The sequence below is a fragment of the Ochotona curzoniae genome, unplaced genomic scaffold (assembly GCF_017591425.1).
Source record: "Ochotona curzoniae isolate NIBS_2020 unplaced genomic scaffold, NIBS_Ocur_1.0 scaffold_4505, whole genome shotgun sequence".
NCBI classification, from domain to species: Eukaryota; Metazoa; Chordata; class Mammalia; order Lagomorpha; family Ochotonidae; genus Ochotona; species Ochotona curzoniae.
Genome location: NW_024467118.1, coordinates 35,683,890 through 35,703,675, shown reverse-complemented (window position 1 = coordinate 35,703,675; position 19,786 = coordinate 35,683,890). Strand labels below are relative to the sequence as shown.

General features: G+C 36.6%; 1 protein-coding gene across 1 annotated transcript; it reads left to right on the top strand.

Moving 5' to 3' along the window:
- Positions 1-5,497: 5,497 nt before the first annotated feature.
- Positions 5,498-18,470, top strand: ADAMDEC1 (ADAM like decysin 1). The gene is made up of 13 exons (XM_040965751.1): positions 5,498-5,585; positions 8,790-8,908; positions 9,754-9,830; positions 10,494-10,572; positions 11,915-11,991; positions 12,731-12,917; positions 13,293-13,355; positions 14,084-14,155; positions 14,458-14,627; positions 14,973-15,054; positions 16,052-16,182; positions 16,920-17,094; positions 18,384-18,470. Exons 1-13 carry the CDS (start codon positions 5,498-5,500, stop codon positions 18,468-18,470), a joined length of 1,407 nt encoding a protein of 468 aa, XP_040821685.1.
- The last annotated feature ends 1,316 nt before the right edge of the window (positions 18,471-19,786 follow it).

The window sequence follows — 19,786 nt, the reverse complement described above, 5'->3', positions numbered from 1 at the left end:
AGTGGAGGATGGCCCAAAGCCTTGGGACCCTGCACCTGCATGGCAGACCAGGAGGAAGCTCTTGGCTCCTGGCTCTGGATTGATTCAGCTTCAGTCATTATAGCCACTTGGGGAGTGAATCAGCAGACTGAAGATTTTCTTCTGTCTCTCCTCTTCTCTGTATATCTGCCTTTCCAATAAAAAATAAATCTTTAAAAAATCCATATACAACATGGATGAGAAATGCTCCTGTGATTTTAGATTTAAGAAAAGTAAAACTGATGTATCAGAAGTAAAGAATTTAATATACCAAATAAAAAAATGCAGTGAGAAGCCAGAAAACATACTGGGTGATGCAGAAGAATGTGTGACCTAGAAAACAAATCTTCAAAAGTCTCGAAGATCAAGAAAAAAAATGAGCAATAACAAAAACTGTGCCAAAAATTATGTGATGTCATCAAATGATGTGTCTGAGGAGTTCCTGAAGGCAGGGGAAGAATGGATTAGAAGACCTATTCAGTGGAATAGCAGCTGAAAACTTGAAACAGAAATTTGAGTAAAGGAAATACAGAACTCCCACACACACAGATCAATGCCCTGTTTATACAATTACATGGCTAAGAAACATACTGTATGATCTGATACACAACAATGTTAACATTTACATGGAAACACAAAAGGTCCAGGATGGCTAAAGCAAACTGAAAGAACAAACAAAGCTAGAGCTATTACTATGATCAGACTTTAGGCATTTCGATTACTTCTGGATGACAGTAATCAAAATTCCCTGACACTGGCACAAAACAGGCCAGAGCATCAATGACACAGCATAGAGGTCACAGAAATGACCTGATGCAGATGCCTGGCAGGCATTCCAGGAGACATGCAGCAGAGGCTGCCCTGGGCACACACAGGGCTGTACACAGGCCTGAGTCATGGAAGACCTGAACTCAGTCTCATGTTTTGTTGTCTCTTGGAATGTGTCCTAATTCTTTTCTCCCCACAGGAGAGCTATTGATTTGCCCTTTGCTTGGACCTGTTATGGGCTACACTAACCTTGTGGAAACTAATTTGTGCTAATTTGTGCTCTGGACACCTGCTTTCCCAGCACTTGCACTACGTTTTTGTAAAAGTATAAAAACCTCTCACTTTGTTTCAATGAGTCATCCTGCGAGATGATGGCCACCCTGCTATAATAATAAAAGTTCTGCATGACCTTTCATGTTCTCTGTTGGTTCATCTCTAACATGAACCCACACATCTACGGCCAAGAAACTTTTGACAAGTAAATCTAAACCAATCCCAAGGGAAAGGGTAATTTCTTCAACAAATGGTGCTGGGGAAATTGCCATAGGTATACAGAAATGTGAAATAAAATCCCTGCCTTACACTTTACGCAAACGTCAACTCTAAATGGATTTCAGTATCTAAATCCAAGATCTGATGCCAAAGAAATAGAAGAAAACAATGGGAGCACTCTGAAAGACATAGTCCTAGGCAAAGATTTCTTTGAAACAACCACAGAAGCACAGGCAATAAAAGCAAAAATAAAGAAATGGGAATTACATCGAGCTAAGATGCATGTACACTGCAAAGGAAACCATCAACAAGCTGAAGGGTAGCCATCAGAATAGGGGAAAATATTTGCAAATTAGGCAATTGATAGAAGATTAAGCTCCAGGATATTTCATGAATTCAAGAAATTCAAGAACAAAACAAGCATGACATGCACAGGCATTTTCCAAGGGGTGGAATTCAAATGAGCAATGGATACATATGAAAAAATTCTCAACTTTATAAACCAGTAGTGAAAATAAAATCCCTAGAGAGGTTTACCTCACCCTTGTTAGAAGGGCTATCATACAGAAATCAGAAAACAATAAATGCTGAAGACAATGTGGGGAAAGAGGCATCTTTTCCATAGTTGTTTGGAATGAAAGCTAGTGCAACCATCATGAAGCACAATATAGGTATTCCTTAGACATCTGAAAATAGATCTGCCATTGACCCAGCCATCTTACTCCTGAAATTTCTCTAAACGAAATGAAGTAAGCATATAAGAGAGCTATCTGTACCCCTATGCTTATAGCAGCTCATTTCATGATAGCTAAGATATGGTATTAAGCCAGATGCCCATCAACTTACGACTGGATAATGGAAATGTGATGTGTGTGTGTGTGTGTGTGTGTGTGTTTGTGTGTTTGTGTGTGTGTGCACGTGAGCAATATGGAATAATACTTAGCCATAAAACACCATAAAAAGGCATGAAATCTGGTCTTTGTAACTAAATGTAGACAACTGGAAATCATTATGCTCAAATAAGCCAGTCCCCGAAAGACAAATATCATATATATTCCCTGATCTGTGATAAAAACAAAGGGTACCAAAAATTCAATTTATATTAGTGAGGTAGAAATTCTTGGAATTGTTGTTGCTGTAGCCTTAGTAAAAATTCCTGAGAAATAGATTCTTTTCTACCTCATATGGGACTCAATCGTACCTATTGGAGTGTTAAGTTGGTGATTTTTGAAAAGAAAAAAGTGACATTTACAAAATGTAAGGACAAAATAAATGAGGAAGAAGGAAAAATACTGGTATGCTGTTCAATCTGTGTTGTGAAATACATGAAATTCATTCAAAACACTTAAAAATTAGATTCTAATCCGAAACCTGCTCTTTGTCACTAACAGTAAGGATGAAAGAAATTTCAAAAAAAAAAGGAAAAACATGAAATATAAAGGATATGCAAAAAAACTCTAATGAAGGACTTACTAAGGAATCTGCTGCTGAAAGAGGACCTATTCAATGAAATAGTAAGCGAGGACTTCCCCAACATGGTGCAAGAAAGGAGTATCCAAGAGGAGGAAGCAGAAGAACTCCCTACAGGCATGGCCAGAAAACATCTTTACCATGGCACACACTATAGTCATTTTTCTTGGCAAAGCAAAGATTTTCAAATGCATATGGGAAAGACCCAGGTGATTATCAGAAGATCTTCAATCAGACTTACAGGTGACTGCTCCTCCGAAACCCTACAGGTTACACAAGAATGGAATGCCACAGTCCATGACCTAAAAGAAACTGCACACCCAGAATACTGTAACCTACACAACTCTTATTCACAAAGGTGAAATAAGTAACTTTACCAAAACAAACAGAAATCGGAAGTATTTGCCACCATCCATACAAACCTAAAAAATGATGTTTTAAGGATTTGCTACACACAGAAATGGCGAATGATAATCACGGCAGTGAAAGAATGAAATGATAGCAAAGAGACATTAACACAAAAGCTCACACAAGCGACTAAGAAGGGCAGTCCATGATGGTTACTGGACCAATTCCACAAGAAGTGGCAATAGTAAATGTATGTGCACCAATGCCAGGGAATCTGCTATTTAAACCAATCGTGGATGGAGCTAAGACATACACTGTCTGCAATACAATAATATTGGAGACGTCAACACCCTAATTTCATTAATACTCAGATTTACTAGACAGAAAATTAACAAAGAAGTCAACAGGGTTAATCTATACCGAGGGCCGAAAGGACCTATTCACATCTACACAGCACTTCCTTCCACAAATGCAGAATACACATTTTTTTGGATCAGCTCACGGAACCTACTCTAGGATAGACCACACACCGGGCCATACATCAAGCCTCAGAAAATGTAAAGATCCTGAAGCAATGCTACATAACTGACCACCAGGGAATGAAGCCTGCAGTCCACAATTCAAAAAATTCTAGAAAATATATAAACACATGGAGATTTAATGCTACTGAATAAATAGTGAGTATAAAATACTAAAAGAGTAAACACTGAGAATGAAAACATGGGTAAAATTAATATATGTCATTACAACAATGTAAGGTGGAGGTGGCAAAGGGTAAAAACACAGGTACAAATTAAGCTACCTGCAGCACTGTATTATTTGATAATAGAGATACAAGTTAGGCTCATTAAATTTTAACAGCAACTTGTAAAGGACGTAAGTAAGCTATTTTTGAACCCCTAAAATACATACAAAATACAGGGGAGAAAAAATCCCTGTTAATCCAAAGCATGGGAGGAGAAAAGGATGAACAGCCCTAGAAAGAGGATTTTAAAATTTGGAATCAGATGCTAGAAGATTCCCATGTGCCTTAGCAAGACATCATGATGGCCAGTTGGAAGGCTGATTCTTACACCAAGAAAGTCCCATCACAGACATCTACATTGTCACTGACGTTCTGCAAATCCAAATTACTACATGTAATCATATATAACACACACACAAATCCATATGCTAAAGAAATGATGCCTTAGTGGGTTTCAACATTTTGGAAATGTTTGTTCTGCTGTGCTAAAGATTATTATTTGAACCCTGTATCAACTCACTTTTTATTAGTGCATAAAATGTGAAAACATTGTCCAAAGGTTAAATTTTACTGTGTTTGTATTTTGGATGCAGAGTGGTAGTAAAGAGGAAAAAACAGATAAACAGAGTTCCTATCTAACTAATCATTTTCCAAATTCCACAGCATCCAATACTGGGCTGCAACAGAAGGCAAGGACCAGGAATTCAGTCTCTCATATGCGTGCACAGAGCCAATTATTTGAGCCATATTAATATCTCTGGGGTTCACATTGGCAAGATATTGCAGTAGGCACTGGAGCTGGGAACTGAACCATCATATTCTAAAGAAAGATGTGGAGACCTTAAACCAGACTGTTAACTGGTAGGCCAAAGACTGGTGCACTGAAGTCATTTTTTTAATGTGGAGTCATTTGGTGACTCCTTTCTGTATTCTTTTGACAATTATGATCATGAAAATGTATAATTTTTCTAATACCCAAATATCATTTTTCTGGAAGTAGAAAAGTATTGCTGTCTTTCTGAAGCAGAACTCATAGCACACTTCAAACATCCTTTCTTTGCTGTGTAACTTAATGTTAACACTGTCAAAGATAATTTGAACATTTCTTTACAATTTTGTTTAGAAATGTCTGTATGTGAAAGTGTATATGATTTTAGATAAAACCTAAGGAGTTTAATCCCTTCTTACACATAAAGACACTGAGATTCAGAGACAGTCACACATTATGGATTGTAAGACTTGGCTAAGGTCTTTTCGAGTTGGTGCTCTCTGTGCTAGCTTCACAAAATGTGTACAACACATCCAGGTATTTTTTAAATGCACATACTAGTATCAATATAAGGATACAAGAGTAGAGACGGTTCAGTTTGGGTTAGGATATAAATATTCAACCTCAGCTCATAAATTCCTAGTACTTGCAACCACATCCAGGATAAGCAGTTGTCCAGATGCAAGTCCTTAGTGAGCTATAACCAGATATAAATACGTCTCATAAACGAAAAACATCCTCAGGTCTTGACATTGCAATTTCTTGTTCATTTCCGAATACCATTAAAAAAATTCCCGAATCTCATTAAGATTGAAGTTTTTTTTTTGTTTTTGAACATCCAAAGGGCAGTGGAGGCAGATAAAAACAGCTTGGACAACCTCGTTTTCATGCTCTGTGCGATGTCTCAGCTACCTGCAGTTGCCAGCATGACTTGGGTCCTGCTCTCTGTGCTCTGGCTCATCTTCCAAACTCAAGGTAAGTACAGCTCTACTGGCATTTTAATGCAAAAGTCAATGACCGCATCAGTGCTTGAAGCAGCCTTGTCTGAGGACACATGCTGCTCGTGCTTTGGTCTATTCTCTGTTCAAGCAAGTTACGTCCAGTCGGTTCCCTGCAGCCATGTGCTCTGTATCTGCTTATTCAACCAACCTTAGATCAAAAATATTCAAAAAACTAATTATATCTCTACTGAACAAATACTTCTTGTCCTGGTTCCCCAAATGGTACAATGTGAAGCTGTTTGCATAGTATTAGATATCAGAAATTTTCTAGAAGTTATTTAAGATGTAGGGGAAGGTGAGCATAGTTTAAATGACGTTTTACCTAAGAAACTTGACCAAGCATAAATTTTGGTATTTGACGAGTATCCTGAAATCAATCTTCCATGATGTTGAGTATTGAGAATTTATCTGTCAATCTGTTATATACTGGCCTCCCTATCTCCATTCTGTATATCTGCCAATATCTTTGATGAAAATTCTAATTATATAAAATATTCTAAAACTTGGCATAATTTTCAAATTAGTATGTTTCAAAATAAGTTGGAATATTTTCCAAAATAAATCAACACAAAATATTATTCCAATCACTGCATCTTTTTAAGGTTTTAAAAATCTACTATAAGAATTTCCTTGAGAAACGTTTTTCACAAATGACAGGGTCAAAATGAGCAGTCCTGGAAAATAACAGTTTCTGGGGATTATTCATCTGATAACCCCATACACACACTTATTTTACTTGCAAACGAGGCATACTGATTTTATCACCTTACTACTGGATAGATTATCACTAGTTAAAAACACGTAAAACATCAAATGCCGATTTCTTTTTTCCTAATATTCAAACAGCATATTTTCATTCCATTTTAGGCTCAGCACTCTGTTAGGTAAAGGGATCAACACAGAGCAAGCAGAAAGGGCCACCACCACCAAAACTTCAACCTGCAACTCCTCAGGAGAAAAGACAAATGCCTGCCCATTTTAGAACTATACCTCTCACCTGTGCCCAAAGATCCAGAATCCCTTAGCTCTAGTATATTTAATCATCCTGGCATTTGCAACCATCTAACTTGCTGATTTGATTATGGCAACACATGTAATGGATATTTTATATTCAATAGGTATTTTCCCAATTGAGTTAAATTCCAAAGGGGTAGGTAACACAATGTACTCTATTGATTTTATTTGACAACTTCAAGCTAAGTTACACTTCAATAAGTGTGTGTTGAAGAATATTTCAGTTTTATATTCAGAAAAAGAACCTAAGATTAACTGTAATTTGCTCGCTGCCTAAAAATATAATGCTACATTATTTTTGCCGTATGTTAAAAAATCAGGCAGTGATTTGAGACAATATAGTTAAGTAAAAGTATAGTGCTGATCCATTATCTCTAAAAGTTTTTGAGTATTAAAAAGTTAACTTTCACTAGACTGGTCTTGACTTTCATCTTTTATTCATTAAAAGATACTATTGGATTTATGTTTTGCTTTATGAAACCTTAAGAGGCCTTTGGTAAACAACACTGTAGTCTGTTCTTACAAGGTGCCCCTAAAGTCAGCGTTTGTAGAGAGGTTGGAAAACATTCTGGGGCTTTTCCAAAATTACAAGTCATTGCTAGAGTGATCATGAGGTATTATGAAAATTCACTCTAATTTCAAGTCCATTACCACTCCATTGCTGGATTCAGAATACCTTTTGATAAAAGAGCAGTTACTAATACTTGTCTATATTTTCTGCCTTAATATGTAATGAACCTTTCTCAGGGCAGCTGCTCTCAGGGCAGCAAATCTAGAGAACTAATGAAGAAAGAATCATAGCTTTATGATTGTCCTTCAGAGTCTCCCTGTATCAAACAAGGGTATAATCACTGTGTCCCTAAGTTCACTCTGTTACAATGAAACTGCCTCAAGCACACTGCGGTATGAAATGTGTTTAAAAATATGACAGATCTTAAGTAGGTGATTGAGCAATTAAAAGAAAAATAAAGATATGCTTTCATCTTCCTAGAATGGCACTAAATATTTTTATGTTTTCTTATACAAGTTTTTCACCAAAATTATCTTAGTAACAAGTAACTCAAAGGTAAAGTGCCTTCTACAGGATCATTTAGTGAGGATATAAGACAATGTTGGCTTCATGAACCATTCTTTCTCTACTGTTAACGAGAAGTTGTCTAACAAACGCTAATTTTTAGTATGTTAATACTGTCTATAAACATTTTTATACTTCCATACTTTGACACATTTATACTTTATACTTTTATTACTTTTATACTTTAAAAAGTCTCTAGGAGAATATACTACAATCTTATTGTGAAATTTAAGTCTTCAGAGAAAAATGAAAATGCGAAAAACAGCATCACGAATCATTATTGTACTGGGGAATTAACAAGAAGCTTGCCTAGAGTGAGCTGAGTACTCAAGGGGTTTTACCACACAGGTGAAACGCAAAGACATTTCGAAGTAAAGCAGAAATCTGAGGACATTGAGATAAAATCCACAAGTTCGAAAAGCACGATAAATGTAGAGATAATGTAATAAGGAAGGCAGGTCCAGGCTCCCACGACCCCTGTTCTTAATCTGAGACTTACCTTTCCAAGTCCAGAGTTTGCACATGATGAAAGAACGCCCAAAGAATTGTTTCATCATGCTTTTCCACTGTGGGAGGAGAGATTAAAAAAAAATTGTCAAAAAACTAATATGGAGGATTAGGGGGAGCAAGTAGCCTCGTGGCTGAAGTCCTTGCCTTGCATGTGCCGGGATCCCACATGGGCACCAGTTCATATCCTGGCTGCTCCACCTTGCTTTCAGCTCCCTGCTTGTTGCCTGGCAAAGCAGAAGAGGATAGCCCAAGGCCTTGGGCAGCTACGTGAGACACCTGGAAGAAGCTACTTGCTTCAGATTAGCTCAGCTCTGGCTGTTACAGCCACTTGGAGAATGAACCAGCAGACTGAAGATCTTTCTCTGAATCTCCTTTTCTCTGTAAATCTGACTTTCCATTAAAAATAAGCAAATGTAAAAAACAAAACAAAAAACCAACGCGGGGAACTGCCTTCTAAATGCGTGTTATCTGACTGGCAATTCAGTCTTCACTGCTTTTTTCCAAAAAAAGAAAGAAAACACAAAAGTTCAAAAACTATAATCTTAAAATCCTTTACATCAATGCTCTCTCTTCCTCTAGCATTAGGCTCAAAACAAACATCTGAATTAACGCTCTATGAAGTAGTCCATCCCAGAAAACTACACAGTTTACACAAAAGAGAGATTGAGAGCAACGGGACACAAAGGCACGGGGATGAGGTAAGCACAGAGCACGCCCTGTGGGAAACCTTGTCATTTCAGAAGAAACAGTAAAGGAGGCTTCCACTTGTAGAAGCGGCGTCACTGTCAACGTGGAATCTGCCAGCTTCATCTGCAAGCCCATTTATGTAGCTCCCTTCCGTCAGGAGAGAACACACAATTTCTTCCAAAGCTTTTACAGGCAAGCAAATTAAGAAAGGCTAAAGCTGCTTCGACATTTCTGAAGGAGAGAATGGGAAAAAAAAGTGTCCAGGAAACAGAGCCATTTCTATCAGCACGTGTTCCCTTCCAGCTCGCCAAACCCACATTTTCCCTTTTGCTCCAACCCTTCTCCCCCTGCAGAAATGCTTTTTCTCAACCATTTTATCATTTATGACGAACTAACACTTAATAATCAAGGTTTTTTAATTTATGAAGTAAAGTATATTTAACATTTTGACTATGACATTTGATTCTTAATAGCATTTTGGTTGCTTTCCTTCAATGTGTTTGGTTTTCTTTTAAAATGAGAAAAATGTATGTCTTTTTATTATACCACAGAACTACTGGTGATTTAGTTGGGTTCACAAGACAGTATATCCTTCACTAAATCAAATTATAAATTCCTACAATTCATACCACAATTTAATCAATATGGGTTATTACAATGAAACTAGTTTCTTTCAAAGTTCATCTCAATAAAATTTAAGTTGTATCTTATACTACTGTAAAGGCATAAAACAGCTTCTTTTACAACCTATGCTTTTGCAATTATTATCCTGAAATATGTTAAATATGTCATGGTTATTTTTGACAGGCTCAGAATATAAATTGTTTGACTTAATGATTTCATTAAATATTTCCAGGAAAAGTATGAATCTGAAATTAAATATCAGATTAGCTTAAAAGGAGAAGAAATCATTCTTCAGCTACAGAAAACCAAGTAAGTTGTGTTTTCTAGAAGGGTCATCACTTCCTTGCATTAAAATGTGGGGAAAAAAAATCTTGACCCCAGTTGGTGTAGTTTTAGACAGAAGACCTGAAGCATTTGAGTCTTAATTGATTTTGCTTTGTCTGAAATAATCTAAGATGTTTACACTCTCAACAAATCATATACAAAGTATAAACAGAGAATTCCAAATATAAGTGACATTTTCCCTCAACCTGAGAACGTGCTGATCATCCTTTATGCTCATATACACCTGAAACTTTGGAGCAGTTCACATTACTTTTAGAAGGACTTATGTCCAAGGCTGATTCAGTATTCACAGCCTTAAGCGGTGTGTCAGGAAATGAAGTTCTGTGCAGATCTAAGCATTTAGCAAATCCTACCCTGTAGGTAATAGTCCATGATGACATGACCATAACCAAAAAGGTTGTAGTCATGGTGTGAAGCATCGCAAAGTCACTTGTTTGAAACAGAAGATTTCTCCCATCAGATCTGAGAGGTATACTTTATATTTCAGCAGCATTGTTCCAATTTTGGGACAGGGTCATGGGTCAGAATGTCAACCATGTCATTAGACATTATTATTCCTTCAGTACTGAAGGGCATGGCAGAAACATAAGCCTTTATTTGTACCTTGCGCCTTTCCACTTCCTACAGGCATCTCCTGGGACCAAACTACACTGAAACTTTCTATTCACCGAGAGGGGAGGAAATCATCACCAGCCCTCCTGACCTGGTACGGTATCCATGCTTTCTGGAACATTTTATGGGCTCTGCTAACTGTTTAATCTCATCAAATAATCATTTAAAAATCAGTATTTGAAAACAAGATGCTCCTGTGTGACTAATGAAATAGCAGATAGAAAGTTGCACTCAGCATTTACAAGCTTGTTTTCAGAATCTTTCAAGGTTCATAGTTCTAGAATAATATAGACATCTACTGGCCCCTAAACAACTTTATCCATAGATCAGAAACAATATTAGGAATCTGAGACTTCATGTTTTATTTTCTGAAGATAAACAGCATTTTTTCATGGCATTAACAACAAGATATTAAAATTTTGTTTGCTCAGATTGTTATTCTTTTCACCATCATCAGGTTCCAAGGCCATGGTAGATATAAACCATAGAGAAACATGACAAACATCAGAGAACAAGAAGCAAGCACAAAATAATTTAATCTATGCTGTTAATCATGTCTCCCTTGTAAAAATTTTTCAAAATTTTGGTTTTGTAGATAGGTAGGGTTTTCCCATATTGTCTTCAGAGGAAAATGCCTAATAAATTTATACTCAAGGGTAAACAGCTAAGAACACATGAACATAATACTCTTTCCCAAGTCTTCCACAGAAAACGTTTCTGATGACATGTTTTCTTCCAAGGTATAAAACAGTCAGATGCACAGACAAAATCTCAGGCATCGAGACAAGCCTACTCTTTTTGAATGAGTGGTTGTTGATTAACTTTGTGGCCCCTACTTTGCTGATAGACTCAAAGCATGTGTGGATTTTTGAGACTGCCAAAGAAATTCCCTTAAAAGACCAATTAAACTGGAGGACCAAATTGGTTAGTTCGGTATGCTCAGCAGTGGCAGTATTGCCTCTGATGATCTACAAAGTCTTGGAATATGAATTCCTCTTTCTACTCCTGGGTGATGCACAGAGCCCTTGGGCTCTTGAACAGAAAAATAATTCCAAGATTCCCATAGTAGTACTGTAAATCCCAGGGGAATTGGGTACTTGTCAGAGGTAACATCTTCCTTCATCATGGACCCACTCGGGTTCAATAGCTCTGGACTTTCCTGAGGGACAAAGTAGTGCCAGAAAAGCATCTTGGCCTCTAAACATGTAGTTTTCCAGCTCAGCTACGGAGCGATTCAGAAAATCCTGAGGTTCTCATGCTCTTTGTTTCTGGAAACTGGCTTGGCCATAACTATTACTTGAACTGTCCTGTATAGTCGTGATAGCATTTTTCTGCATAACTCTGGTGTATTCTCATCCTTGAAGTGTGTGTGTGTATATACATACTATACATGTGTGTACACAGAGAGATTGAATTCAGTCTTTTTCCAACTCCAGGAGTATTGTTACTATGAAGGACGCATCCTAAATGAGAAGGATTCTGTGGCAAGCATCAGCACCTGTGATGGGCTGAGGTGAGAACCACAATAAAACAAGTACAGAGCAAGCATCATTTTGCTACACAGGGATCAGTCTGAGTATTACTTATATTGCTTAATATTATGGTACTTTTTATTAAAACAATCACTTAAACACTGTTTCTCTCCCTAAATATCCATAATGGATCAGGACAAAGCCGAGGGCTGGGAACTCAAATCCAGGTCTCCATGTACTTTGCAAAAAAATCCACATATCATAACTGCACCTGGGGTCTGCAAGAGGAGAAGGGTGAAGTTAGGACCACAGCCTGGTCTCAAAATTCAAGTGCTTTAGTATAAGACATGGGCATTCTAACTGCCAAGCAAAACAGATTGTTTAAACTACTACTAACACTAACTGTAGCCCTCAGGGTTAACCACTAAGATTTTTTTCTTTTCTGAACTTATTATCTAGATATGCCCATACTGTGTTTCTCATCATATTCTTAGATATACCAATAAGTGTTTGTTACATGGATAATGAAAACCTATTTACCAAGCTTATGGTGTAAATCTCAAATTTCCCCTGGTAATCCTGTTCCAGATTTCTCTGAGTAAATAAGATAGGCTCCAACAGTGACAAATACCAATTATAATTTACTAAGAGGTAGTTGAGATGCCTACGAGTGAAGGCTGTACTGTGAGACTGGGATGGATTGGCAGCGTTGTCAACCACTGCTGAGCATTGCAACACTGTGTGCCAGGGAATCCTGAGATACGGGTCTGTGTATTTCAGAGGATACTTCACACACCACCATCAAAGCTATCTGATACAGCCTCTGAAAGGCACGGATCAGGCAGAACATGCTATCTTTACATACAATAATGAGGAACTGCACACAGCCAACTACACGTGTGGGGTGAGACATGTTGGCAGGAAACGTGGTCCTATTCGAAAGTCTAGGTCACCCACAAGTGCAAAGGTAAGCAGGGTTTTCCTGTATCATCTTGTATTCCAAGGGGTTCATCATCACATAGATCTATTGATGTGCTTAGCAACACATAACAGGTGTACATGCTGTAAATTATCTGTAGATTAATTTTGCTCTGGAGAAATTAATGGAAAATATTCACATGGTTCATAATGCAAATCTCGAATTTGTCTTTATAATCCTTGTTGAGATTTTGAGTAAATAATATAGGCTTTAATACTGACAAACTTTAATTTCAATAAGAGGTCTTATTTCAATGAAAGGTTTTTGAGTAAAGGCTATATATATGAGACTAGATCTCTTTGTAAGCTTTTGGGTCTTTCAGAATCAAAGTAACTTTATAATGTTCTTTTATCCTCCATAAAGCAAGAAGACTTTCTTCAGGCACAAAAATACCTTGACCTGTTTTTGGTGCTCGATAATACCTTTGTAAGTATGAGATGTTAAACTTGGGCCAGTTTAGTCCACGCTGAAGTAACTTAAGCTGAAGCAAACAATGAGTGATTTTTGCTAATAAGGCAAACTTGAACATACTGGAAATTCTGCCTTTTCAGCAATATTTGTACTCTTGTTCCATGAAATAGCTATCTATCAAATATTGAGAACCAGTAATATACCAACGGACCTTAAAAACCTAATGCAAAATATAATTAAAAGATGTTTGCTTTGTGAGAAAACAAATTTTACATGTATGTATAGGTTTTTAATAGTATACATTCTCCATGAATTTTTGAAGACCCCTTGTAGACATGGATTTCAAAATGTTCTTGCAACAAATAAAATATCTTAATTTCAGGTTCCATAAACAGGCATAAGGGGCCTACAAAAAGTTAATATATAGCTATAAGGAATTATCTAAAAATAGACATTAAGAATGGTAGAATATTTTAGCATTAAGTATGAATATATTAATATAAATATTACACAAATAACATTCAACTGAAAAGTTAAAAACAATTTTATATTAATGTCTCAATTTCTCTTACCAAGATTCGCTTAAAAGAGAATTAATGGAAACAGAGCCCTTAATTATAGCCCTTAACAATATATAATGAAGTATATTAACATGTAACATTTTTTATTCAAACGTGAAACTGTATCCCATTAGCTTTCTCACTTTAATTTTGTATTTTTACTTCTTGCTTTGTATTTTACAGTACAAGATACATGAGGGAAATATAACTCGCATGAGAAGCTTTGTGTTCGATGTGCTGAACCTACTCAATGTGGTAAGACATTGTTAATGTAAACTTGTGTTTTTACTTGGGCCTGTGGGTTCCACTTGCTCTCATCAGTAAGGATCACAGCGCCTTATGGCCAACAGTTCTGGTAAATTTTAGCATGAGAAGTCTCAACGTCAAGTTAAAATCACACAAATGAGCAGCAAAAGCAAGTTCTCGGTTTCCATGTTCAAAATGGAAGTTTATCATTTGTAGTTCTCATCACTTAGCCACCCCATCACTGATCAATCCCAACTCAAACAACTAGGAAACAGGCAAGATTTTCATGAAGAAAACTGCTCTTTCCACAGATTTACAATACCATAGATGTTGAAGTGACCTTGGTGGGTATGGAAATCTGGTCTGACAGTGATAAGATCAAGGTGGAGTCCAAAATAGGCACCACGTTTAACAACTTCCTGGAATGGCATAAATCTAACCTGGGGAAAAAGATGGTACATGACCATGCTCAACTTCTCAGGTGAGCATCTGCACGGCCCTGGTGGGGTCCTAAGTAGGCTGAGGGAACGGTCATCCTCCAGATTCCTCCGCAGGGATTTCCACTCAATTCTTTCTCCTCATTTATGTATCAACTGCCTGACATTCTGCCTTTAACAATTCCCTCCAGCGGCCCCTATCAAATCAATAAAATGGGCTCTTTAATGTAAGATAGCCAGCTCTGATCCCTATAATGCTCTGGGATGATAGAAGCTTTCCTGAGGCTTGGGGCAAAGGAAAAGCATGGGTCAACAAGGGAAACGTACAGCCTAACAAAGGCTAATGGTTCTAAAGCCTGAGACTGAGCGTGTGTCTGACTTTCACACAGTGGAGTCGCCTTCAACAACCGGCGTGTTGGAATGGCAGCCTCAAACTCCTTGTGTTCTTCATCTTCGGTTGCTGTTATTGAGGTTTGTAAGCTTGTAATATGTCTCCCTGTGGTTCTGTATCTTCAATGAATAATGCCAAATGCAGAGTTGGCACAGTGAGGATGTGCCAGAGCAATCAATATATTCTAAAAAGATTTCTTGGCTTATTGAACAGAATATCCCCCTCACAACAGCTCTGCTAGAAGACTTCACCCTTTACTGCATGGTTCACTGGAAACGTATGGTAACTGGCTATACAAACAATTAATCATGGATTCTGTGATTGTGTTTACAGGACTCAATCACTTCAAATCATCATTCAACAACTTAGGTTTTTTTCATTCTTTTTTTTTTTTTAATTTTTATTTTTCATGGTATGGTTCCTTAGGCTCAGGGATTTCCTTTTTCAAAGTCCCATCCTCCTCCCATCACTGTTTTCCTCAATAGCAACAGGAGAGTTCTTCAGTCACAAGTGCATCATTTTGCTATTTAGGTGCATCCTGACATTGAGACATGGTCAAAGAAACTGTTACATCCTTCTATGGAACACTACTCAGCCGCCAAAAACAATCAAATCCTATTGCTTGCAATAAAATGGTCCCAATTCACTATGCTCAGTGAAATAAGCCAATTCAAAAAGAACAAATATGTTCTGTGACACAAGACAACATTAATACAAAATATAAATGAAATAGCTATATGGGTAAACATTATATACATATATTTTCATAGATAAACTGTGCAATGAAAACCAGTAAACTGGATGTAAAGATGTGTTGTGGAATGCATCTCTACTCCAAAATAAAAGGACTCCCCTTTTGCTATTTAAGTGAATCATGACATTGTAAGTCTAGACAATGATACAAAGTTCATCCGCATATTGTCAAAACACATTAACAGTTTCATTGTAATAAGTAGAGGTGGGGAAAACAGGGAAAGAGCCTTAGGGCTTGTGTTTGTCATCTCTCACACTATGTGTTTAAACACTGTACACTGGCAAAAAAAAATGAGAAATGAAATAAATATTGCTTTTTTCCAGGCTGAAAGAAAGAATAACGTAGCTCTTGTGGGAGTGATGTCACATGAGTTGGGCCATGTACTTGGCATGCCTGATATCCCATATGACACCAAGTGTCCCTCTGGCAGCTGTGTAATGAATCAGTATCTGAGGTGAGACTATGTCATGCTAGAGAAGAAATATTACCAATTCTTCAGATGTTTGTCTATGTATTCATGTTTTGCATGAATTTCAGACCCAAGCCTGTATGTTGCTCAAACACTAGCCTCTTTATACATAGGTGTTCCATAAATTATAGAGCTCCTACAAGATTTCCAAATATTCCCAAATATTTATAAGTATGTGAACTATGTTTTAAAAGAATTTATTGATTAATATCACCATCGATTAGCCTAATAAAGGCACCAAAATTTTCTTCATATTTCTATGGATCAATCACCCTACTTTACACGATTATTTATATTATTGTTAGCCACTTTGCAATGGCTTGGAACAGAGGATAGAGCTAAACATTCTGAGGTGTTCATAAATTAAGGAGGAGAAGATGTCCTTAGAGCCTAGAACCCTGATCATTTCCCTTCACTCCTTCATTCTGAAGTCACTTACCTCTACTTCTAGGAAAGGTAAGTGGATGATAACAAACCACATATTCATCACTGTTATCATTTAAGATGGTACTAAATGCACACAGTGATTTAAATTATTCTAGAGCAACAGCTAGATCTATGGGAAACATTCTTAGTCACGGAATATGCATGCTTGATCACTCTCTGAATATGCCTGTAATTACTGAACTTGAAATTTCTTTTGAACCAGTTATGTAAGTCAGATTCTTATAAATCATACACAACTAGCAGTATCATAGACCAAACTTTTCTTCTGCTTACAGTTCAAAATTCCCAAAGGATTTCAGTACAATCTGCCGCACACATTTTGAAAGTTACCTTTTATCTCAAAAACCGAAGTGCCTGTTGCAACTATCAGCTCCTAGAAATGGGACAATCTCAGTGTGTGGGAACCAACTACTGGAAGTGGGAGAAGACTGTGATTGTGGCTCTCCTAGGGTAAGAGATTCTTTTACAGTAATCATATTCACTTGTCCACATATTTCTGAAACACACCACGCTATGTTATTGATTATAAGTTTACAAAGCATTTTTATGGTAAATCTTTTCATAGTTTTGGTGCCTTGGAATTATTTTTCAGAATTTGTATAGCAGTTTTTCCATAATATAACTGGTGTTTTATAAAATATGTTTGCCACAAATACAACTAAGATTCCATTGAAATACCCAATATCAATATTTTTTTTCTAAAGGCCTGTGACATCTTCAGAACATAAAATGTTATCCTAAAACATGAGATTCCCTTCACATTTCTATGGAAAGTCATAAGTAAAATTAATGTTTTCCCACATTTTGAATTTGAACTCGAAAGTATTTTCTTGTTTTTCTTCATGCTGTGCATTATTTTACTATAGTTTAGACTGAATCACTACTACTTTTGATATCTTTAAAAATTAAATAATTGATTCTTATATTTTTGAGTAGCAAAATATCACATTTTAAGTGAAAGCGATTTTTTTTCTTCTCAATTATTAGACTTTTGTATTTTTTCATGCATGATATTTGTTGGAATTTCTGTAAAAATATAAAAAAATCATGCTTATCTTATACTTTGTATTATTGGCTACATGAATGCCATGATGCATATGAAAATCTCATTATCCTGTTCAGTTTATTTGCTATATGCTTCAACAATTTCATAATGGCTGTTGAATTTTTAAACAACTAATTTTTGTCATTCAAGCATTTGTTGTATCTTCCCCCTAGGTCTCTTAATATAATGGCTTTATATTTATTCCATAATGTTTGTTTTGAAGAAAATTTCACTTAAATGTTACACAGCTGTTTGACTAATAGATCTTTCTAGTATTTATTTAAGCTCTTGCATTTCTAGTCATAAAGAACTATGGGTGCTTTATCAGTCATTGTACTGGACATGAAATCTTAGTAAAGCAAATTAGATATTTTAAGATTTTTTTCTGTATTTCCAAATCATTTCAGTAGCACAGAAACATTTCTGAAGTCATAAAGTAGTCTGTACATAATATTTTCAATGCTAAATTTACTTAGGGCAATTTTGGGGAAATTCTATTTGGGGCCTTTAAGTAGATTTTATTTCCCAGAACATTTCTTCTCCTTAAGTTATCTGCATCATTTTCATGCAAATGTGCACAAAAGAGTAATTTTGTTCAAAAAGAAAAAATTCATTGCCAACTTGTGCCAGAATTCGATTCACTCTACAGGGAGATACTGCTGAACCCACTTTCATTGCACTGTGTGCTTCGCAGGCTTGTACCAATGCTTGCTGCGAGGCCAGGACGTGCAAATTCAAACCTGGAACTGATTGTGGAGACACTCGAAAGCCTGTCACGTAAGGTTTTTCTTCCCAGTACTCAAATATTTTTGTCATATTTAAAGATGTGCCACTGTGTTCTATCACATGCTAAAACAAAATTTAATATTTTTAAAGTGACTCAATTTGGGGCAGAAAACAAGCTTATGGACAAAAAATACCTCGGGAGCGTCTGTATTGAGTATTGAGAGGAGTGGCATCTATGATATGTGGGGATCAGGACTTCTCACATTTCGGCTAACCATCATCTGCATTCCTGTTACGATATAAATTTGGTTTAAAAAAACTGAGTGGAGAATAAAAGTGCATTTTTTAACGCTAAGAGTAAATTAAGTTTGAATAGTGAGTATGGAAAAATTTTATTTTTAGCTCTGCCCACAACAAATAACTTGCCTTACAGCCTCATAGCTAAATTTTGTCATCTCTAAAATGCAAGGAAACATGTGATCTCACAGAGATGTTACATTAAGTTCTAGAAAGTGTTTATGACTATTCTATTAGATAAGTTATAATAACCCTTGTTTCCAAACACCCTGTTTTGCTTTTACTCAGAAAATGAAGCAAATCCTGCTTCGAGGAGACGCAAGCTGACCAAGGGTAACTCAACAACACTCGCCATGCCGTGGACCCTGTGTTTTATTAGATTTTCTACACTTGCATTTTTCTCGTTGTCATTCTACTTTTCAAATTTTTAAATCAAGTATCAGGTAAATGGATGCAATTAGAAACACTGCCTATTTTTAAGGACAATGAAGCTACAGCTTAGCTCTGCTGTTTGAGAATGAAAGAAAACAACCTTTGACCGATGCAGTGGAAAAACAAAACCACTATTACTCAGAGTCAATGCTAAACTGTAAATTGGAAATAACGTGTACTTTAGCACGTGAAAAAACAAGAAGCCTGCAGGTTGAAGGAACTTTTGGCACAAAGCGGAGTATACTGAAGCCTTCTTTTACATACCAGTGTTAAATTTGCCTCATTCTTGTAAAACAGCATTTTCCTATGTCAAAAATAATTACTATAAAGATTGTTTTACTTTATCACCTATAATCTTGCACTGCAACATATAAAGTTTGAGAAGTCTGTATTGTTTACTTCATGTAATGGAGCCTGCCAGAAACGCTTCCTACATGCATTGATTTAACGGGCCATTCAAGCCAATAAAAATGTAACTTCTTGATGCTTTTTTGTGTGATCATTGCCAAAAAATATCTTCAAGCCCTGTCCATTTACTTTGTTGACAAATTCTTTCATAATTAAGATATTTTGTCATTAGCTAGTAACCGGTATTGCCATAGAGACCCTGAGGACAGGGGCCAGCATTGTCAATCAGTGGGA

Coding starts and splice junctions, on each gene's coding strand:
- ADAMDEC1 (XM_040965751.1), top strand. CDS start 5,498: ATGCTCTGTGCGATGTCTCAGCTACCTGCAGTTGCCAGCATGACTTGG. Junction 11,992..12,730: donor AGCACCTGTGATGGGCTGAG/GTGAGAACCACA, acceptor TGTGTATTTCAG/AGGATACTTCACACACCACC. Junction 14,628..14,972: donor GACCATGCTCAACTTCTCAG/GTGAGCATCTGC, acceptor ACTTTCACACAG/TGGAGTCGCCTTCAACAACC.